Here is a 24,737-nt window from a genome sequence, read left to right as displayed (position 1 = left end):
TGTACACAAAAACTATTTAATTAATTAAAGGCATTATTTGATCTCTAGAAGATATTTGTTATGTATTTTCCTAAGTACTAAAAGAATATGTCAGATGGTGCTTTATGAATTCTTTATAATCATGGAAGATTTTATAGACTTTATACTTGAAGAATTAAATAATGGACTTATATTGTGTGCTTAACTTCACTTGAATAAATCGTTAGTCTTCTACACACATGTGTAAATATCAGATACAATAGAAAGTTACCTAAGCAGGTGGTATAATGTAAAAACAGTAGTCTGGTGTCTTTGAGGCCTGGGTTCAGATAATTCAGCAGTTTCTTCTTCTTTTATTTTTTTTTTTAAGATTTGTAGTCTTTTTTTAAAAAAAAAAAAATTTATTTGGCTGCACTAGGTTTTAGTTGCATCATGTGGGATCTTTAATTGCTACATGCAAATTCTTAGTTGTGGCATGTGGGATCTAGTTCCCTGACTAGGGATGGAACTCGGGCCCCCTGCATTGGGAGTGGAGTCTTAGCCACGGGCCATCAGGAAAGTCCCCCAAATTCAACGGTTTAAATCTATTGAGACACTTATTTTGGCTAGGTAACAGGGAATAAAACAATGCACACAGTATTTTATTTGCTTTGAGAGAGACATTTCAGCTGAACTATGAAACATGGGTAGGATTTGAGAAATTAGAGGCCTTGTTCAGTTCAGTTCAGTCGCTCAGTCGTGTCCGACTCTTTGCGACCCCATGAACCGCAGCACGCCAGGCCTCCCTGTCCATCACCAACTCCCGGAGTTCACTCAGACTTACATCCATCGAGTCAGTGATGCCATCCAGCCATCTCATCCTCTGTCGTCCCCTTCTCCTCCTGCCCCCAATCCCTCCCAGCATCAGAGTCTTTTCCAATGAGTCAACTCTTCACATGAGGTGGCCAAAGTACTGCAGTTTCAGCTTTAGCATCATTCCTTCCAAAGACATCCCAGGGCTGATCTCCTTCAGAATGGACTGGTTGGATCTCCTTGCAGTCCAAGGGACTTGCAAGAGCCTTCTCCAACACCACAGTTCAAAAAGCATCAATTCTTCAGCACTCAGCTTTCTTTATAGTCCAGCTCTCACACCCATACACGGCCACTGGAAAAACCATAGCCTTGGCTAGACGGACCTTTGTTGACAAAGTAATGTCTCTGCTTTTTAATATGCTATCTAGGTTGGTTATAACTTTCCTTCCAAGGAGAAAGCATCTTTAAATTTCATGGCTGCAATCACCATCTGCAGTGATTTTGGAGACCAGAAAAATAAAGTCAGCCACTGTTTTCCACTGTCTCCCCATCTATTTGCCAAGAAGTGATGGGACTGGATGCCATGATCTTAGTTTTCTGAATGTTGAGCTTTAAGCCAACTTTTTACTCTCCTCTTTCACTTTCATCAAGAGGCTGTTTAGTTCCTCTTCACTTTCTGCCATAAGGGTGGTGTCATCTGCATATCTAAGGTTATTAATATTTCTCCTGGCAATCTTGATTCCAGCTTGTGCTTCCTCCAGCCCAGCGTTTCTCATGATGTACTCTGCATGTAAGTTAAATAAGCAGGGTGACAATATACAGCCTTGACGCACTCCTTTTCCTTTTTGGAACCAATCTGTTGTTCCATGTTGCTTTCTGACCTGCATACAGGTTTATCAAGAGGCAGGTCAGGCCTTGGGGAAGATTTAATAAAGGCATGGAAATAGGCACAGAGTAGAGCGGGACCTGCTGTTACCAAGGTTAAAATCCCTGGTCAGTGAACTGGATCCCACGCGCCACAGCTAAGAGTTGGAATGCAGCAATTAAAGGTCCCATATGCTGCAGCTAAGACCCAGCACAGCCAAATTAATAATAATAATAACCATTTTTTTTAAGGACTTCAAATCTTAAAAAAAAAGACAGAACACCAAGAGTAACTAAAGAGTCTCTTGATGAGGGTGGAAGACAAGAGTGCAAAAGCTGGCTTAAAACTCAACATTCAAAGTACTAATATCATAGCCTTCAGTCCCATCACTTCATGGCAAATAGATTGGGAAAAAGTAGAAACAGTGACAGATTTTATTTTCTTGGGCTCCAAAATCACTGTGGATGGTAACTTCAGCCACAAAATTAAAAGATGCTCGCTCCTTGGAAGAAGAACTGTGACAAACCTAGTTGTTGTTCAGTTGCTAAATGGTGTCTGACTCTGCAATCCCATGGACAGCAGTATGCCAGGCTTCCCTGTCCTGTCTCCAGGAGTTTGCTCAAACTCATGTCCATTGAGTCAGTGATGCCATACTATCATCTCATCCTCAGTTGGCCCCTTTTCCTCCTGCCCTCAGTCTCTCCCAGCAGCAGGGTCTTTTCCAATATGTCCGCTCTTTGCATCAGGTGGCCAAAGTATTGGAGCTTCAGCATCAGTCCTTCCAATGAATATTCAGGGTTGAATTCCTTTAGAATTGACTGGTTTGATCTCCTTGCAGTCAAAGGGACTCTCAAGAGTCTTCTTCAGCACCTCAGTTTAAAAGAATCAATTCCTTAGTGCTCAGCCTTCTTTATGGTCCAGCTGTCACATGCGTGTATGACTACTGGAAAAATCACACTTTTTACTATATGGACCATTGTCGGTAAAGTGATGTCTCTGCTTTTTAAATACACTGTATAGATTTGTCATAGATTTTTTTCCAAGGAACAAGCATCTTTTAATTTCATGGCTTCAGTCATTGTCCGAAGAAGCAGAGACATCATTTTGCTGACAAAGGTCCGTATCGTTAAAGCTATGGTTTTTGCAGTAGTCATGTACACATGTGAGGGTTGGATCATAAAGAATGTTGAGTGCTGGAGAAGACTCTTGAGAGTCCCTTGGACAGCAAGGAGATCAAACCAGTGAATCCTAAAGGAAATAAACCCTGAAATATTCATTGGAAGGACTGATGCTGAAGCTAAAGTTCCAGTACTTTAGCCCTCTGATTCAAAAAACTGACTCAGCATCATCATTTCTCATTGACACTGGGCTTACCCAGCAGGAGGAAGGCAGGAGAAGAAGGGGACGACAGAGCATGAGATGGTAGGATGGCATCAGTGACTCAACAGACATGATTTTGAGCAAACTCTGGGAGAGAGTGAAGGACTGGGAAGCCTAGCATGCTTCACTCCATGGGATTGGAAAGAGTTGGACACGACTTAGTGACTGAACAACTAGAACAGGACCTGAGTTTTGGATGTTAAGAAATTCTTGTTGGCTAGAGTAGGAAATGTATAGTAGCGAGTAAAACAGGTAAAACAGAATGGATCAGCGTCAGGCATGACTTTAAAATAAAGTATAGGAGTTTAGGTTGAATTACTGAGTTTTATGGGGCTTCCCAGGTGGCGCTAGTGGTAAAAAACATGCCTGCCAGTGCAGGAGACATAGAGACCTGGTTTGGATCCCTGGGTTGGGAAGATCCCCTGGAGGAGGGCATGGCAACCCACTCCAGTGTTCTTGCCTAGAGAATCTGGTGAACAGAGAAGTCTGGCGGACTATAGTACATAGAGCCACAAAGAGTCCTACACAACTGAAGCAACTTAGCATGTATGCAGGCATTGAACTTTATCATAAGCTGCTCAAGATTTGTGATTAATGATGTAATTGGAGCTATGGTTTGAAGAAGATGATGGTGTTAATTGTATTATTACTAACATTACAAATATTACTTTAGGAAGTCTTACTGACTTTTCAGGCCTTCTCAGAATTTATTTTTTACTCTAAGAATATTCTTTGAATTCTATGACATAATTATAGACTCTTCTTCTTTTTGAGAGAATTAGATATGAGATACTAATGCCTTAAAGAAATTAGGGGCTGCTCCTTTTAACTTCCTCTTACTTTCATAAGAATTTACTTTTGGCCTCTTCTCAATAGCAGAATTTAAAAAAACTTTTGTAGTGTGGCTGAGTTTATTTTAAAAGATTCTTTTCATGTACATCCTTGATAGTATTAAATATTTTCAAAACTATTTTTTGTTGAAGTGTAGTTGATTTATGTAGTAATAAATATTTTTGAATGAAAACTATAAATCTGTTCTTGCCATCTCAGATGTATGGTACATGGAAAGAAAGTTATGGATTTGTAACTTGTGGGAGCTGGCTTCCTTCCAGCTCCAGAAGTCTATAATTCAGATTTTTTTTTGCATCTTTTTTATTTAACTAGCTCATCAAATCAAGTTTCAAAATTTGGTTTTTTAAAATAAGTCTTACCTAATGCCTCAAATAGTTTTTAGAAAAAGGTAAGGGATTATTATAGGTAGTGTCTATCTTACGTATAATACTGACAATGGGTTATTTACCTAATGCCATTCTTTGGGAATTTGGGAATGGCCTTAAAGGGATTTTCCTGTTCCTGAATTGGTTATCTTCATCTGTCTCACTATATCTAAATATCAGTATATTTTCACTGTTGAATTTGCTCAGAGGAATATTTGTAGTAGTTTTTTTTGGAAAATGGAAGCTTGAACCATGATCCATTTAAGCTAATACTGTTTCTTTTGTCTGAATAGTTGGAACAGATAATGGGAAAGAAGCCATTGAAAGTGCAGCCGCATTTCTCTTCAAGACATTTCACTTGAAGGACTGTGTTGGTCACCAGGAGACAAAGGCTATCAAACAGATGTTTGGTCCCTTTCCATCATCATCTGCCACTGCAGCTTGTGATGCTACTAATCGAATTACTTCTCATTTTTGTAAAGACAGTCTTACTGCTCTTGTCCAGATGACAACCGATGAAAATGGTGATCGAGTTTTATTTGGTAAAAATTTAGCATTTTCATTTGACATGCATGATTTGGACCACTTTGATGAACTGCCAATAAATGGTGAATCCCAGAAAACTATAAGCTTGGATTATAAGAAGTTTCTGACTGACCACCTTCAGGAGCATTCCACCCTGAACCGCAAGCCTGCGGAAAAAACAAACGAGTCATTTTTGTGGTGTGAAGTTGAGAAGTACTTAAATGCAACTTTAAACGAAATGGCTGAAGCAACAAGAATAGAAGATCTTTGCTGTACTTTATATGATATGCTTGCCTCTGTTAAAAGTGGTGATGAACTTCAGGATGAGGTACAGTTGAAGTTATTGCAGTTTTATCTTAATGTGCATTATCTTAATGGAATAGCCTTTTAAAATATGGGTGTCTAGCAAAGAAAGTACTTTAATATTGTGCTGCAGTGATCAAATATGTAGCCAAATGGTTTTACATGGTAGGCATGCATATTTCTCCACTGTGTTGCAGGAGGACTGCGAGTGTAATGAATAGGGGAATAGTGAGGGTGTCCACATGACCTGGTTACTGGGACAGTTCTGGTTAAACCTGTTGTTACATTGTAATAATTAGAAGTGTCCCTTCAAAAAGTATATAGGTTTGAATGATAAATTACATGGTTAATCTAGTAATATCTGATGAAAATAAGTTTCAAAACACAAATTTTATCTGTCTGTTGAATGACTTACTGATTTACAAAATATTTTTGGCTAGTTTCTATGATTGAAAGAATAAACTTGCAAAAACAAACTGATCTGGAAATAATTGGACTATTTTATATTACTTGTTCAATAAAGAATTGTGTATTTGTAAGTTTTTTTATATCACACAAAGGAAACATTATTTTAATTCCTTTCTATGCCACCATTTGGTGATGTTACTCAAAAAATGGTGAATTACTCTTACTGTCACATGAAAAGTTTATCTTGAAGGGTTTCGGTTGCTTTCAATCATGACATTATATTCATTTTCTGATATAAATGTCAAATAATGTCAACCCAGTTTTAATACTGGATGAGTAATATATTTGATGAGGATGAAGAGAGGTGGCATATTGTTGTATTAATAGAAAGGGCAGAGGCTTTGAAATCAGAAGTCCTTCCTTTCCCACTTACTGATAGTGAGACTTGTGGTAGTTGAATCTCCTGGAATCTGTTTTGTAGTTGAACTGTCTCAGGGTAAAAAGAATACATTGATTATGGAGTTGGTATAAGTCTTAAATGGGATACCATATGTGAAATGATAAGTAGCATTTGTAAATACTGCATGGTAGCTGCAATTATTTTTGTTGTTGCTATTGAAATTAATAATTTTAAAATCACACAGAGTATCAGAAATGTAGAAAAACATCTCGGTAGTATTTTTTTTTTTCCAGAAGGGGGAGAAAAATTTAAGGAATAGGAGAAATAGGTATTGGAGGACTAAACCCCTGGTAGTTAGATATTATACTCATTAACTATAGTTTCAAAGTAAGTTAACATGCTGTTAATTCTTTGATCAGTCTTGTTTACCTTTAATGTTTTACACTTAATTTATCAGATATGAGTGGTTCTCTCTGACATTCTGAAAAGTAACATTCTTTTAAAAATTGTGATATAAAGAAAATTTTACTATTTGCTTGTTATAATTGAATACATAGCAATTTTGCTGTGATTATTGTAAACTGAAACTTACAAACATCAAACTCATGGATATTTGTCTGAGTGAGCCATAAAACTATTCTTTTTATTTTAGAGTATCTAGAGTGAAGTTTGCATTTCTTAGTTTTTCACCACAATTCTTAAGTATATAACTGAAACTGGTTGTTGGAAGAACATTTTCTTCTTCTCAAGATTGTTTTCATAATGTACCTAACTTCAGGGACAGAGTGAATTCATGCTTTCATCCATTCATCATATGTTGTAGCACTAGGTACAGTGCTACTTACTGAACATAAAAGGATGCATAAGACAGCAACCTTGCTCTTGGGGAATTTGTTGTTTAGTCAGAGGAGGCATGCCAATAAGTAAGTGCTCCCAGATACCTAGGTATGATGATACTGTATACAAAGAGAAGTGGGGCGTAAAAGAGTCAGTCATAAATTTCGTAGGGGAGTTAGAATGGTAGGAAAAGTATTCATAGAGGAGGGTAAGCATGAGCCAAACCTTAAAATACAACAAGATTTAACTTCTTCAAGTGGATCAGAAAGGTAAGGAACATATTTTAAGTGTGAGAAAAAGCAAGGTGTGTTTTGAGGGCTGTAGTCTCTAGAGTGAAGATGCAAGATATGCAGAGTGGGTACGGTCAGAGACAAGGATGAGCAGGGAGGTAAGGGCCAAATAAGGTAAAGCCTTATGCACTTTGTTCAGGTATATTGTGAGCCACTCTAAAACCTGTAGATGCACCCTGCTTGATCTTGTTTAATGATTTTCAACCAGGATTTTATGGACAGTTTAACATGTAAGTGAATATTTCACGTACTGGATTAAAAGCTGTTAGAGACCTTAAGCACTGAAAATGTTAAATGCTGAGGCATTTCTTCTCCCCTCCCATAGACTTTTTTTAAAAATTAAAAGCATGCTACAGCAAATATAAGAAAGTCTAATAAAATTTTATTTTATTTTTACCATTGTGGCTGAATTGATGTCTTTTTCAAACATCAAATTCTTAAAAAAAAAAAAGTTTTTCTCATTTTTTGGTACCCCTGTTTTGCTGGTACTTGAAGGACATGTTTGGTGGCCTCATGGATTATTGCTCACTGGAGATACATGTTTTATAGAGGTGCTGGGAAATTTGTCCAAGGTTGCAGGATAAATAGTGAATTCAGGGTTTAAACTCAGACATCCGTGACTCCAGTGTGTGCTTTCTTTGCAAAGAAATAGTTCTGTACATTTCCTTAGGTTTGATGCTTTGAAACATCAAGCAGTTTAAGTATGGTTAGGATTCTTTGGCATTTACTCTAATTTACAATTTCTTCAGAAACAATATCTGTTCCTTATACAGAATTCCAGATATGGAATTGGCTGAAATAAGAGAAAGGAAGAAATGTTGAGAACTTGTTAAAGATGAGTTTTAAAATTTCTGTGGGGAATTGCATTTATAGTAATTCTGTGTTTCTTTGAGTGTTGAACTAATAAAACAGCCAACTTAGGCTTCTGAGTACAATCTTCTTTTCCTTTCCTACTTTGCATCTTTAAGTTTAAACTCTGACTCCCGGTAATTTATTTGTTAAGGCCATAGTTACTATGATTAAGCCTAAGAATTTGATTGGGCTAGACTCTTTATTCTTTATACACTTGAGACTTACTTACTTCTAAAAATACTTTTTAAAGTTAGTACATTTTAACTACCCAGAAGAAGATAAGATATAAACATTTCAGATTATGTTCTTAATCAGGACTCATCCGTGGTTGGTATGGACATCTTCTTGGCTGCTGCTTTTCTGTAACCAGAATTGTAGCAATAGGTTTGGTCCTAATAGGATCACATAGTCAGTGAACTTTCAACAGAAACTTTCCCCAAGAAAGTAGTAGTTTTAATAACAGCAAAACTCCCATATTTTGAATGCCTGTTATATAGAGAGTTAGACCAAGCTGTCTCACTTGATATAACCAGTTTCTTCATAGTTCTGCAAGGTAAGGATGGTATACTATGTATAAAGATAACAAACAAACAAACAAAAACCCCCCAAACCCGCGTCCCAGTTTGTTTCCTAAAGTCACAAAGCAAGACACTGGTAGGTATTCTGGGCCTTTTGTTTTAGTCACCAGCACAAGCCTGCTGTCCTCGCTGGTATGTCACTGAATTCTTTGAAGAGAAGCACACTTACTTAAAGGGCTCTGAAGGAAATTCTGTCTTTGTGTACTTACCTATTGTTGACGGTGGGCAGGTTATTAAACTCTTGTGAACCTTTGTTTCACAATGTCTCTGTAAGGATTTGTGAGAGACTATATACGAAGTACCTACCTAGCATAATGTTCCACAAACTGTAGGTTCTCGGATGTTAGATTCTTGCCTTCCACATTAATAAGGATTATATATTTCCATGTATGCAAAGTTTTATTAGAGTGGATACCTTACAGATCAGTATATAAATTTTATCTATGCCTTGTTATATATAGATGTTTCAAGTAGTTAATTAAATGATGCTTAGAGGGTAGTTCTTAATTCAGAGAATTATTATTTTTACTTCTTTTTTTTCCTCTTTTGCTTTTATAAGTCTCACTATTCTAAAAGTCTTGAATTCAGTTTTTGTAGTGAGTTCTGATTTTAAAATCTTTGGTAAAATAAAAAAGAAATTAATAGAAAAGTACTTGAAAATATTGGAAATGGAGTATACATATCTCTTGGTATTATTTCAGGATTAAATGCTATTTGCAGAGTTATTAATATTGATGTAAATATTGATAAGCTATGTGTAACAAGTTCTTAGGAAAAGTGAATTTTGAGTTATATTGATATTATCATAGTTTGCAGTTGGGCAGCTGAGGTTCATTCTTTATAGCTTTTCTAATTTTACATTCCCTATTAGCATTATCGACTCTATGCAGATGGTGTTATTTAACCCATGAAAGTTCATTTCTGAACCCAGTCCTGTTCCAGATATGTACCTGATCTTAAAAATTAGGACTTATTTGGTTAGAATGTCTTTTGAGGAAAGACTATTTTTTTAAATACTCATTTGCATTATAAATGATTCCAGCATCCTTTGAAATTTTAATATAGAATAATTAGCATGGCTTAATAAAGTGGCTCCCAAGCTTTACATTGTTTAACATTATGGAGGATCTCATAGAGTTTTCTTTATGTTGCTTATCATAATGTTCTACTAGGGTCAGACATGACTGAGCGACTGAACTGAACGGAATATTATGTTAAAAATTGAAACAAAGTTTTTAATATGTTATTAAATACTGTATTTATTAAATAAAAATCATTTAAAATAATACTAAGTCTATTACATTAGTGTAAATAGCTAAATCTATTACATTAATGCCAATAACACTAAATATGTTACATTAATATAAGTAACATTTTTATGAAAAATAACTTTTCTAAAATAGAATATAAAGTATGAAGAATGGGATTGTATGGCATTTTTTCAAGTCTTTTCAGTATCTAGCTTAATATAAGACAACTAGATTCCCATATGTGCTTCTGCATGCAGTCTGTTCATATATCACACATTATGTAGCCTCTGAAAACTCCACTCACTTTATACTCATGGGAGGATGAGGATGAAGGAGGCAAATAACATTTGACTGTTATCACAAAAAAAATTTTGGTTCATGGACCTCCTGAAAGGGTCTTGGAGATTCTAGACCACACATTGATATATACACTATAGCTTGGCAAGGAGGCTATAGTGATGATTTTGGTACCCAGAGTAGGAAATTTAAAATATTATCGAGCTGAATGTCTAACATGAATGCTTTATGAAAAGTCTTCATATTATATAAGGACACCAACATTAATGAGGTTGAAATTAAAATAGTATCTCTTCAATTGTAAGGACCAATTATGTGTTGTTTTTTCTATAGTCATTTCACCAAATAATCAGAAGAGCCCTGCCCCTGCCCCAAGTCTGAGTAGAGAGCTGCCATTGGGTAAAGTTATACTTAGAGAATATTTAGAATCATAGCATTCCCCCAACCCTGCCCCAAAGTATATTATGTGTGTGTCTAGCATTCTATCCAAGTGATGCCCATATAATAAGATCTACTTATTCTAATGAGTTTCTTTTTTTTTTCAAAAGGCATTTTACCCCTTTCTTGAGTAGCCCTCGTCTAACTTATTTGTTTATTAAACTGACAAACTGCTCCTATTACATCTGCCATTTAGTCTTGTATCTATACATGGGGAAGTAAAGTTATAGATGTCTCCTCTTTTATATGATTGTGTTTTAGACATGTGATGGCAGTTATATTTTTCTTTTCTTTAGTATTTTTTTTTTAAGTGTAAAACTCCCAGTTTTCCTCTGTTAGCATTAATCCATTATCAACACAATTTGGATACAGCTGTTCAGTCCTCTATAGATCTAACACTATTGACGTGTAGAATGCTTTCATCATCTCATCTTAAAAGGTATCAAACTTTCAGTTGCTTTTCCAATCTAAGAACAACTAACCTAACAATCTCATAGGAAAAAGAAGACTATTTTGCCATGATTTTACTTGTGAATTCTGTTCATGTTCTGTTATATTTCCATGTATTGATATTAAGTAATTTTCACAATCCATCTTTTACATCATTTATTTTTTAAATTGGGGACTTTTGCCTTCATCTGGCACTTCTGTTTTCCTTTATTATTCCTCAGAGATAGCAAAGACTCTGGCCTCAAATCTGTAAGTAGTTTTTGAACCTTGGGATATGATTCATCAAGGTCTGAACACCTGAAGTTACTTATCTGAAGACGTTAAGTGATTCCTTACTACTTTCTCCATAAGATAAAGCTCAGTATTTCTCTGTAGGTAGCATTCAGTCTTTATGGTATCTATTCTGCTCTTTCCTGTCTTAAGCTAATGTTTCCTGTAGGAGAAGTGAGAATGGACTTCTTTTCTCTTCCTCATGGAGAAACATGTGTCTTGGTTTTATTTCCTTGCTTCAAACTTGGTAAAGAAAGCTCTTTGTTATTTCTCTCATTTTTATGTGCCAAGATATTCTTAGAGATTTAACTTTATAGATACTATAATACTATGTTTTAAAGACATATATGTATAATTATGTTAGTTTTTATTGTGATTTGCTACCATACTTTCTCTCATGTCCCTCTAGGTTTTTTTTTTTTTTAGTTTATGGTTACTGCCTAGCCATAGTGTTTTATAGAATCCAGTTTTTTCCCCTTATTATTTATTTTCAAGACTACTGGAAATTCTAGCCTTTTGTGTCATTTCATTTTTTTAATGTCCACTGTTTTTTACACAACTTTATTTTTCTAATTAAAAAAATGTATCATTGTAGAAAATTTAGAGCACACTTATATATAACATGTAGAAACAAAATCATCTGCATTCTCAGTATATCTGGTCATGGTCATAGCAACTATTTTGGCATGTATATTTTAAAAATATGAATAATTTAAAAATGGATCATATGGTCTATGAATTGCTTTTTTGTTACTTAACACTTCTGTGTGAGACAATAAAACATTTTTATGACAATAAAATCTGCAATACATTATCTATTGTATACATTTTTTAAATTGAAGTATACTTGACTTACAATGTGATATTAGTTTCATGTATATATCATGGTGATTTGGTTAATGTATAATACTTTTTAGTGGCTGCAGAGTATACATTTTTCATCATATCCTAGTTTATTCTGCTACTGAAGATTTAAGTTAAATCTAGCCTTTCTCTATGATAAAACTCTTATGCTAAATATTTGCTCACACACATTTTCCCCTTTAATATATTCCTAGTACTTAAAATTTTGCATCCAGAAGTACTGACAGAATTCTTTCCTGGAAGAGTCCACCAGTGTACAATTCTGCCTGTAGTGTATAAGAGTATCCTTGAACTTACATTCTTGGCTAGCCCAGTTTATTAGGGAGAAAATGATACCTCACTGTTTTGATTACATTTTTATTACTACTGAGGTAAAGATTTTTTCCCCCATATATTTATAGGCCACTTACTCCTTTCTTATGAGAATTGCGAATTTTTCATTTGATGAAGTTGAGTTACTTTTTCTTAATTAATAAGATAATTTATAATGAGATTGCAAATGTTTTTGCAGATGTTTTGGGTATATAAATAGGCAAGTCTATTCATCTTTTCATTTACGAATCTTTTCTTTTTTTTGGTGTTCTGCTTAGAAAGGCAATCCTCAGGACGTGATTGAACCTCTCTTTTATGAATTTTTTTTCATTTTAGTCTCACTGGGTTTAGTCAGAATGTTATTTGGGTCAGATGTATCTTTGTATTTAATTTGTAGGTACATACATGAATATATTCATATTACATGCTCTGAAGTGATATAGCCATTTTCTCCCAAGGTTCTTGTTACTTCCACATTGTCTGCCACTTCAGATTATTCATTCCTACTTTTACTTTATAAGGGATAAAATTTTTATGAGGAAAATTCATGTTCTACTTTATCTGAATGTAAAAATCAGGAAAGGTCGAGACAGTTGAAGTGTTTTACCTGCTGTAACAGGTCTCTTAAGTTTTACAGTCTGTATTGGGAAAGCACTAGCTATATATATATATATTTTATTTTGGTTGAATGTTGCTTTTATCTTCTTTATGGTTCAAATTGTTAGAACAATGGGCTGAATATGACATGATAAAACAGATAAATATAAGTTCATATACTTGTAACAAGGAACACTGTTAATTTGAGATAGGAAGGTCTAGTTCAGCAGCAGCATTTGAATAAACTAAATTCAGTGTGAGTTAGCCATGGGACCTGTGAATTCAAGTGTTTAAGAGAGAATGGAAAAAAAAAGGGAGAGAGAGAGAGAGAATGGGCTTTAGGGCAGACACATGTATGAATCCTAGCTCTCCTGCTGATAACTGACTTTGGCCAAGTCACTTCTCCAAGGTGCAGCTTTTGTAATTGTTATGTGGAGAAAGTGATAGGCTTACCATATAGGTTGCTGTGCAGATACGATGTAAAGCACTTGAAGCACTTAAAATAGTGCCTAGCAGATGCTAAGTATTCCATATGTATTATTTTTGTAAGCAGTCTTATGTAGCTAGCTAACAAGACAATTTTAATATTAAAAAAGTACAATCTTATACATGGGTAATGACAGTTCAGCTCTTTTTTGTGCTCTTTAGGCCGCACCTGGCCACCATAGATTTTTAAGGGAGTTACAGTCCTACAAAGGCATAGAGAAGAGAGTGATGAGGTCAGTGAAGGAAGTAGAATTAATGTTTTGTGATGAACACTTGAAAAACCTCTGTTTATTCTTTTTGAGAGAAATCTACGATGGGATAGGAGGATGGGCATAATATTTGAAGATCTGTACGTGGAAGAAGGATGGCCCAAAATTTTAACTAGTGCTCTGGGTGGAAGGTACATGAAGACAGATCTCAGCTCAGGCAAACATTTTCTGAATCCTTTAAATATAAGGTGCTCTTTTGGCAAATAATGAGATCTTTTATTGGAAAGACAGACATGTATACTCAATGATTAGTTTGTTGAAATTTGTTGAGGGTTGAATTATATGACTTTTAAGATACCTTTCATCCCCAAAAGTTCTCAAGGTCTTGTGTCATCTTGTTGTAGATATGGAGGAAAAGATATTATTAATATGTTAAACTCACAATGAGGACTTAAAAATACTTACTTGCTTCCAATTTGTGGCAATAACAGATTTCAGACTATTTTGCCCTTAGTTGGAATGATTGTTCAAAGAGTAAGACATTTTGCCAAATTTCATGCATTTAGTTTTATTCTTCTCTGTTTGGTACTGTTCATTCACTCATTCATTCATTCTCTACTGTGTGTCAAGTACTCTGGTTTTGGGAGACAAAAAGGTAAGGTAACAGAGTTCAATCATCCCATTCCCATTATCTTGCTTTCTTAAGTCTCTTCCTCTTGGAACTTTCACACATATACTTAAAAGGAGAATGGGCAAGAAAATTATGTTTGATAAATGAATGTTGTTATGACTAATTTGGAAGAGCATGTGGATTTTCTAAATATATATTGAGAAATATCTGTAATGTATTGATACAGAAAAGTAATATATGAGAATAAAGAATAAATTTCTGTGCTTTAAAAGTATTTGAGATGAATAAAAAAGCATTCTGAATAATGTTTTAGTTGTCAGTTTATAGGCATAAATAAGTATGGCTATTAGATTTAGAAATTGCTGTAAGCATTTATTTAAATATTTAAAATTTAATATTTGTTCAGCTTTATATATATATGAATGATATGGGTCCACTCATACATGCATATGATGGCTATAAATTTGTTTTCACTAAGGCATTTAAAAATCAGCATAATTTCTTTTTAATAATCTAGTATACTATAAATTTGCCATGTGCATGCAATTGTAAAGTAAACTTTTAAATATACAATGATACTTAACTTTAACCTTAACTTATACATCTAATTAATTATAGTATGTGAGGAATAAATAGATTTACATTCCAAGTAGTTTTAATTAAGTTGTAAGTGACCTTGGTTTTAGCTTTGTTAAGTTGTTATGATAGATTAAGTACCTGTAAATAATGAGTAAGTTTTTCTGAAAATGTAATTTATCTAATTCTCTGCAATGCAGCAACAATTTGCATAGTACATTTTTCTTGAGAGAAAAATAAATGTTAAATAAATACTGTCCTAATTTTCATGGTCATTTTCTTTTGTTGTTTAAGACTTTATTTTGGAATGTATGAATATTTAATAATTTTTTATGCCACAAATCAAACTAAGAATAATTTACAGTGTTATAAATAACATGCTCTGCTTTATATAATTATTCTGATACTGAGTTCCACATGGACTGTTAATTCAAACTTTTCAGAATTACTCAGCATTTTATTTTATTATACTATATTATTCTTTGTTTTCAGTATGCACATCTTTTTCATTTCATGTATAAATCTAATGAAAGTTGCTTATTGTCTCAAAGGAAGACATTCCCTAAATTGAGTATCATTTTTCTCTGGATACCACATTGTCTATAGTGTATGGTGTATGCTGTTTATTACATACAGTAGAGGTGTAGGTACAACTCTTATGTTTTAAAATTTTGTAACTAAAAATGGAAATACATGGATTTGCCTTAGTTTAATTTATGAAAATCAGAATGCCTCCTCTTTGTCATGGGGCTTTATTGGATAGTCACATGATATTCCAGTCCTCCTACTATGCTTAGAATGCCAACCTGAGCAGATAATTTGTAAATTACCCTGTTTTAATACTAATGTGTTAGCTGCTCAGTCATGTCTGACTCCTATGGACTGTAGCCTGCCAGGCTCCTCTGTCCATAGAATTCTCCAGGCAAGGATACTGAAGTGGGTTGCCATTGTCTTCTCCAGGGAATCGTCCTGACCCAGGGATCAACTCCAGGTTTCCTACGTTGCAGGTGGATTCTTTACCATCTGAGCCACTAGGGAAGCCTATTTTAATACTAACGCCTAAGGTTATTCTGACTTCATAAAGTAAACTTCTGGAGGTTTCTTTATTTTTTAAAAAGGTTTCTTAAAGAAAGCAATTATTTCTTTCATGAAAGTTTGACACTAGTATGCTAATAAACTTATCTCACCTGGTGTCTTTTGTAGTTAGCAGTTCATATTTTCCAGTTGTTGGTTTATTCAGATTTTCTATTTCTTCTTAAATCATTTGACAATTATATTTTTCTATGAAATTAGCCATTTCATTAGCCACATATTCAAGCTTTTTGCTCTAAAGTTACTCATAAATGTCTTCTAATTAAAAAAAATTTTTTTACACCAACTTTTAGTTATGTTGCCCCAGTCTTTTTATCTGTACTTTCTAATTTTTGATACAAGACTGTTTGCTTTCAAAGAATCACATTTTAATTTTGCTGGTCTTTATTTTTTCTCACATAAGTTTTGGCTTTTATTCATATAGCGGGTATCCGTTTTAAATAATAAGACATCTGGTAGTTTCCCATCTTTAGATACAAAGGGTTTGAGACAAGCCGGATGTCCTTCTAGTCACATCCAGTTATAACAGATATAATTGTTTCACAGTGGAAATGGGTTGCTTCTTTGAAATTTTTAACCTGTTTATAACTACTTGTTTTTAAATGCTATCAATAATAATCATGATAGCATTTGAAATACTCTAAAAATATAAAATGACATCAAGGACATTTATTGTATCTGCAAAATAAAATAGATCCCAATGAGAATATTAAAAGATATGTATATTTTACAACCTGGTAACTAATGCGGTTTGAAAATGACCTCATATTGGCCATTAATTCCCTCTTTTCATTACTCATTTTCTTCACAAAGATTTGTTAAGCATCTTTTTTTTTATATGTAAAGCATTTTACTAGGTAGTTTTTACTTAAACCACAAGTGTATGGTCCTTTAACTTTATAAATATTTATCAGCAGTAGGAGAATCACCTTGATTGATAGAGCTTTAAAATTTATTTTTCCTTGAATCAGTTATCATCATTTTTTAAATTAATAAACTTTTTAAATAGCAGCATTGTTTACAGAAAAATTGAGCAAAAAGGATAGAATGTTTCAATATACCTTCTTTTGTTCTGTTTCATAAATCCTTTTAATAGAAAACAACTGCTTTGTTATCTCCTGGAACTTTAGTGCTTACTTGAAAGTCTTTATCACATTGTTCCAAATTACCTTCTTCTGAGTAAACTGAAGTTCCTGTGTCGATTTTGTTGACTGTCATTTTTAGTTTAAGATTTGTTCATATGTTTTAAAATTTTAATTCTTATGCTGATGTTGATTTGTAGGATCTTCCCTCCACATTCCCCCTCCTCCCCATCCTAGATTGCTGTAGAAGGTGTGGCCCCAAGTCTCATTTTGATGGTGGTTCTTTTCAGGCCCTTCTCATGAACATGGGAGCTCTGTGCCCATGCTCTGGCTTCACCTAAGTCCCCTGGCTCTGCTTCCCACATTGTTTGCAGCATTTTTCATCTAGATTATCTCACAGGAGCCAGGCTCCTGGCCTTGCTGTCCAAAACTGGAGCTCAACTTGTCACTTTTACTCTACTCAGTGCTTTACTTTATTTTGCTCTATTTATGGCCAAGAGAGATATTTTTCTTCTTTTTAAGGTTGAGGTATCTTTTAGGTTTTTCTCTTTTTCTGTCTTACCAGAGAAGGTGCATTCAAGTGTGAATTTTATGCCATACCTTCTTTTTCATCTTAATTGCTAATACTTGTTATCAGAAGGCAGCCTCCTTCCTGTGTTAAGGGTAAAAGGGAGTTGTTGTTTTTTTTTTTTTAATAATTTTAAGAAGAAATTTAAATGTAAAATATATTGTATTTTTTAAAAAAGAGAAATGACTGTGGTTATCCTTTAAGATCATCATTATTTTTTATTGTGACAAACTGTTTAAGGGTTTTTTTTATTTATAAACATTCTACAATTTGAAAATGGTAGACTAAATTCAGTATATGGAAAGTCAGTTGTACTGTCAGAATCCATGACCAATAAACACTTCTTCAGCTGTTCTTTCTACTTAGGGTTAAAATGGAAATCTTAAGTTTGCTCAAGACAATGGAAAATTAATCACGATGGTTTTGTTGTTTTAATAAGAATAACTAATACTTGTAGCCTTTACAAGTATTTTGATAATTTTAACAAAAAATTCCCAGTAACTCATTGTTCAGTTCAGTTCAGTTCAGTCGCTCAGTTGTGTCTGACTCTTTGTGACCCCATGAATCGCAGCATGCCAGGCCTCCCTGTCCATCACCAACTCCCGGAGTTCACTCAGACTCAGGTCCATCGAGTCAGTGATGCCATCTAGCCATCTCATCCTCTGTCGTCCCCTTCTCCTCCTGCCCCCAATCCCTCCCAGCATCAGTCTTTTCCAGTGAGTCAGCTCTTTGCATGAGGTGGCCAAAGTACTGGAGTTTCAGCTTTAGCATCATTCCTTCCAAAGAAATCCCAGGGCTGATCTCTTTCAGAGTGGACTGGTTGGATTTCCTTGCAGTCCAAAGGACTCGCAAGAGTCTTCTCCAACACCACTGTTCAAAAGCATCAATTCTTCGGCACTCAGGCTTCTTCACAGTCCAACTCATTGTTACTTACTTTATTATTTTTGTTGTTGTTTAGTGGCTAAGTCACTAAGTTGTGTCTGACTCTTTGCAACCCCATGAACTGTAACCCACCAGGCTCCTCTGTTCATGGGATTTCCCAGGCAAGAACACCGGAGTGGGTTGCCATTTCTTTCTGCAGGGACATTATTATTTAGCTTTATTTTGTTATTTTAAAATAATTTATTTATCTACTTTTGGCTGTGCTGTGTCTTTGTTGCTGTGGGGGCTTTTCTCTAGTTGCTGGGAGCAGGGTTAGCTCTTCATTGCAGTGCACGGGTTTCTCGTTTTGGTGAGTTCTCTTGTTGCAGAGCACAGGCTTTAGGGCTCTGTGGCTTCAGTAATTGTGGCATGTGGGCTCTAGACCTCAAGCTCAATAGCTGTGGTACATGAGCTTAGTTGCTTCTAGGCCTGTGGGATCTTCCTGGACCAGGGATCGAATCTGTGTCTCCTGCATCGGCAGGTAGATTCTTTACGGCTGAGCCACCAAGGAAGCCCTATTTTGCTCCTATTAACCCTGTGTCTTGTTTATATGGGTATTTGGTTCTCATAACTTTATTGCTTATGCATTTTATATATTAACTAATACCCAGAAAAAGTGATGTGTTCTGTAATATTCCTGGGGACTCAATTTCTGTGTAGAGAGTATGCTACTGCTACTGCTAAGTCACTTCAGTCGTGTCCGACTCTGTGCGACCCCATAGACGGCAGCCCACCAGGCTCCCCCATCTGTGGGACTCTCCAGGCAAGAACACTGGCGTGGGTTGCCATTTCCTTCTCCAATGCATGAAAGTGAAAAGTGAAAGTGAAGTCGCTTAGTCGTGTCCGACTCTAGCGACCCCATGAACTGCAGCCTACCAGGCTCCACTGTCCATGGGATTTTCTAGGCAAAAGTACTGAAGAGGGGTGCCATTGCCTTCTCCGGTAGAGAGTATAGTGTCTTACAAATCCTCCAGATAGAAAGTACACCTAATAAATGCTGTGATTTTCCTTGTCTCTGCCAGTAAGGAAAGAGGCTGAACATTATTCCCTGTGTATTAACCATGAAACATAATAAATAAGTCTCATACCAACATTAAATGTATATTTGAGGAGTTACATGTATTACTTTGTGAAAATGTTAAATTGCTTTTGATATACAATTAAATAAGCTTACTTGGAGAGTAATACTTTATTCCCTTGCTCCATTTTGTAAATCTAGTCATTTAAATGCTCAAGCAAATTTTTAATTTCTGTTTGCAAGCTGCTGTTCCTTTCTCTAACTAGCTTAGTTCAAAGTGCCATCATGGCTCTTTTGTTAATATTTAGAATACAATGTATTTTCCACACTTTCTGCATCTCTATACCTCTCCAGTTAGATATTAGGATAATGGATTTACTTATTAACTCAAATGATTAAGTTGTTACACATTTATTGCCATTCGAACTGATAATTATAATGTTGTTAAAGATACTGAAATAGTTTTTCAGTGGTCAGATTTTTTAGAAAATGCTGTGTTAGCCTGATTCCTATGTGGTTACACTGTACTTGATTTTAAAAAGTTTTTCATTTGAAAAATAAGATTTGGTAGAGGAAAAAAGTTTATTCCTTGACAGGATACAACTAGACAGACTATTAAGTATCAGCTGATTCGTCAACATGATAAGGGATTTTTTGGTTTATATAATTTCTTGTGTTCATTCCAAATAATGGCAATTTGTGAAAATCTATTTTATTTATCGTTAGTGATGCTTTGTACCCTTAATGGACAAAAAGTTAAAAAACAATTGTTAAACCAGAATCTGGTTTGTATTATCTAAAAATAAAACTTCATCTGATTAAGTAATATATGTTTATTATTGTAGAAAATTTGGAAAAGACAAAAATGAAAAATGTGCAATTTAGTGATATTTTTTCAGCATTTCTCTCAATAGGAGTTGCTTGCATATTTTTATGGATAAGATAATTTGTGTAAAAAACAGAATTTAATGAAATAAAAAATAAAGACAGTTGTCAAAAGCAAACTAGATATCCGTCAGTAGGGAAATAGATGAATAAACTGTGGTATATCCATATGATGGAATAATATTCAGTGATTAAAGAAAATGAGCCTGCAAGCCATGAAAAAACTTAAGAACTTTAAATGATTATTGCTAAGTGAAAGAATTCAATCAGAAAAGGGTGTACACTGTATGATTCCAACTATGTGACATTCTGGAAAAGGCAAAACTCTGGAGACAGTCAAAAGATAAGTGGTTACCAGGGTCTGGGGAGAAAGAACAAAGGGATGAATTGATGGCACACAGGGGATTTTTAGGGCAGTGAACTCTTCTGTTATGATAATATAATGATGGATACATGTAGGCATCATACATTTGCCAAAACTTGTAGAATATACAAAAGTAAATAAACTCTATATAAAACTATGAGCTTTAAAGAAAATCTAATTTGGTAGTCATTGTGATACAACTAGACAGATAAATTTTTCTGTATAAAAACACTCTATCTAGATCTCAGCAGAGTTTTTTATAATAGAATCAAAATATCTTCTAGCCCAGTGCTGTCTTTTTGTGATGATTAAAGTATTCCGTTTACTCTTTAATGCAGTAGCCACTAGCCTCATCACTAGCCTTGTCTCTCGACATGTGGTTAATGTGACTGAGGAGTATTAAAAAGGATGCCGTTTTGAAGAGTATTTAACTTTATTATTGATATTAAAATTCTTTCTAGTCAGAGCAGTGCAATTGAATATACCTCAGTATCAGTGTTATTGACTCTTCATTTAGCACTTTGTGATGTTTTAAGGTTCTGGTTCTATGTTCAGTTCAATTCAGTACTTTATCTTGAGAACAGTGGAGGGCAATTGAAAATTTGTTGTCAAGGGATAGACAGAAGGCAGTGAACGTTGATCAAACCTACATTTCATAAAATCATCATTGTTCTGTGCTCTGTGTCATTTGGATAGATGTGCAAAAACCATTTAGGAAGCCCTTTGAGTGGTATAGGCAATAACTGGGAGTTTAAGACAGACAAGGACAAAGGCTTGAAATCTGTTTAGTAATTGAGAGAACTTGAGAGTGGATTGGATGACAGGGTTAGAGTTGGGTGTGATGGGGTAAAGAGGTGGTAAGGATGCATTTTAGCTTTTGACTTGTGTAACTAGAAGGATGGCAGTGCCATTCATGGAAATAAAGAGCAAGTATAAAACAGTGAAGTATGTGGAAAACTGAGAGATAGTTTTGGGCATATGTGGAATTGTGGGAGGTCTTAAGACTTCCAAGTGGGAGATGACAACTGGGCAATTAGATACATGAAGTTCAGCATAGAGATCTGGGAAGGATGTGTAAATGTATGAGTTATCACTATATGCGTGCTAATGGGAGTTGAAGGCTCGTATGTGAGCAGTTAAGGAAAGAACAAGGAGTGGAAGTAAGAGAAAGCCTGGGATTAAACCTTAAGGAGCTCCAGTGTGTAATAGTCAAAGTGAACCTGAAGAGAAGATAGGAATGTAACAGTCAGAGTGATAGGATACATATCAAAAGAACGGTGTGTCAAGGATATCAAAGGAAAAGTGTGTTTCAAGAAGGATAAGGAATGATATATGGAGGAAGATCAAGGAAGATGGACCCAGAATAATATTCATTGTCTTTGTCAAATCTATGAATGAGGATCCTTCAAACAGAATGGATAATAATAGATAAGAGATCTGCATAGATATATATCTTGCATAGATATATCTTATTTTTACTTTCTTTTTCTTGTTCTACTCTTTTTTTGTCTGTTTGAAAATGTATAGATTAAAATTGAACTCAGCCTTCTAAATATGATTCAATTAATGTAGTATCCTTTGAGATGCTAAATGGGATTTTTGCGATATAATATTGCAATTACTACAGTAAATTTTTCCCTAGCCTTCATTGCATTTTAAAAAATCCATATTGAGTCAGTAAATAACCAACCTCTCCAGCTACAGTCCATGGGGTTGCACAGTTGGACACCACTGAGCAACTAACACATACACACACATACACACACACACACACACACACACACACACACACACTGTCTTTTCTGGATTTTTCTTAGGAATTTATTTGTGGGATAATATTTCTTCATCTTGTACAAATACACAGGAGCTTTTTCTATTTGAATTTTTAGTGTTGTTGATTTTACATGTGGGTTCTATAATTGTGGGGTTTTATATTTACCTCTATTACTTTTCCTTTGGTCTGGCAGATTATATCAGACTATTTATAAAATTTCAAAATTTTGATTCTATCATGAACCATATTAATACTTGAAGTAAATTTGATTTAATATGTCTTGTAGTTTATATATCATAAAATTTTGAACAAGACAAAGCCATGTTCAATCTTCTTTTTTTAATTTTCTTTTTTTTACCATTAAACTTGTAAATTTTGTATTGGTGTATAGCCAGTTAACAATGTTGTGATAGTTTCAGGTGGACAGCAAAGGGACTCGGTCATGCATGTACATACATCCATTCTCCCCCAAATTCCCTCCCATCCAGGCTTTCACAGAACATTGAGCAGAGTTTCCCTGTGCTATGCCATAGGTTCTTGTTGGTTATCTATTTTTTAAGATTGATTGATTTATTTAATTTTTGGGCTGTGGCGCTTTGTTGTTTTGCAAGGGCTTTTTTAGTTGGCCGTGCCTTCTTTTGTTGCGGAGCATGGGCTCTAGAGTGTGGGCTCAGTAGCTGCGGCTCCCAGGCTGTAGAGCACGGGCTCCATAGTTGTAGTACAAAGACTTAGGCAAGTGGGATCTTCTTGGACCAGGGATCAAACCCATGTCCCTTGCATTGCAAGGAAGATTCTTATGCACTGGACCACCAGGGAAGCCAGGTTATCCATTTTGAGTATAGCAGTGTGTACCTGTCTATCACCATGGCCAATTTTTGAAGAACAGCTTTAGAAGGTAGTCTCTATATTGTGGTTAATTCCATAATCCACTTAACTGTATTGTTGTACCTCATTCACATGAATGTATTATGCCTAATGTGCATCACTAGCTGTTTTTCAGAATGCCCATTGACTATTTGATAGGGAGAATCAGTTCAGTTCAGTCACTCAGTCTTGTCCAGCTCTTTGCGACCCCATGGACTGCAGCACTCCAGGCTTCCCTGTCCTTCACCAGCTCCCGGAGTGGCTCAAGCTCATGTCCACCGAGTTGGTGATCCATCCAAGTATCTCATCCTCTGTCATCCCTTTCTCCTCCTGCCTTCAATCTTTCCCAGCATCAGAGTCTTTTCCAATGAGTCATTTCTTCACAGGAAGAAGGGAGACTGATTGGTCTTTATTTTGAAAGTGATTTTTTGGGAACTTCAAATAGACTTATTTTTGACTTTTAATGAATTCCTTAATATTGACTAGATGGAAACAGAATGGAACTGACAAACCTTTTAAAAACCTGAGTTTTATTTGCTTTAAAGCTGTTTTAGTGATTAAATACTTTGTCTAACATTTTTTTTTTAATTTTATTTTATTTTTAAACTTAACATAACTGTATTAGATTTGCCAAATATCAAAATGAATCCGCCACAGGTATACATGTGTTCCCCATCCTGAACCCTCCTCCCTCCTCCCTCCCCATTCCATCCCTCTGGGTCGTCCCAGTGCACCAGCCCCAAGCATCCAGTATCGTGCATCGAACCTGGACTGGCAACTCATTTCATACATGATATTTTACTAACGCATATATATGGAATTTAGAAAGATGGTAACAATAACCCTGTGTACGAGACAGCAAAAGAGACACCGATGTATAGAACAGTCTTATGGACTCTGTGGGAGAGGGAGAGGGTGGGAAGATTTGGGAGAATGGCATTGAAACATGTAAAATATCATGTCTAACATTTTTTGACTAACCTAAGAAATAGGATTCAAATAGGACATTAACATGAGCAGAACCTTTCACTTGGAAATAATGTTTTGCATGAAAATCTTTGAGTAAACCCATAAGGCAAGTATGTTTATCATGTTTATTCTGAGGTTTCACAAACCCTCAGCATATCTCTGCATACCCTAGTTCTTGAACAGATTTATAGTTCTTATTTAGCGCCATGATAACTTTTTTTCTTACCAGTTTTCCTAAGATTTGTAGTATAATTTTCCATGGTATATTATTTAAAGGTTTTCATTACTTTATGTTTTGCTTTTATGATAATATAATGTTTCTGATTTATTTGATACTGTGTTGGGGATATAGCATCCACTATAGCTTTGTTCCTGTTGGAATAAAAATGATATA

At 35.0% G+C, this 24,737-nt stretch overlaps 1 protein-coding gene across 2 annotated transcripts in view; it reads left to right on the top strand.

Moving 5' to 3' along the window:
* The window catches only part of ASCC3 (activating signal cointegrator 1 complex subunit 3), a 339,061-nt gene that overhangs the window by 33,805 nt on the left and 280,519 nt on the right, over positions 1 to 24,737 (top strand). For both annotated transcript variants that reach the window (XM_044924341.1, XM_044924342.1), the window contains one exon: positions 4,527 to 5,086. In XM_044924341.1, the coding sequence (XP_044780276.1) occupies positions 4,527 to 5,086 (560 nt within the window). The remainder of the gene's footprint in view (positions 1 to 4,526; positions 5,087 to 24,737) is intronic.

This window comes from Bubalus bubalis, chromosome 10 (assembly GCF_019923935.1).
Source record: "Bubalus bubalis isolate 160015118507 breed Murrah chromosome 10, NDDB_SH_1, whole genome shotgun sequence".
Lineage (NCBI taxonomy): Eukaryota > Metazoa > Chordata > Mammalia > Artiodactyla > Bovidae > Bubalus > Bubalus bubalis.
The sequence above is the reverse complement of the archived record's forward strand: the minus strand, read 5'-3'. Positions and strand labels throughout refer to the sequence as shown.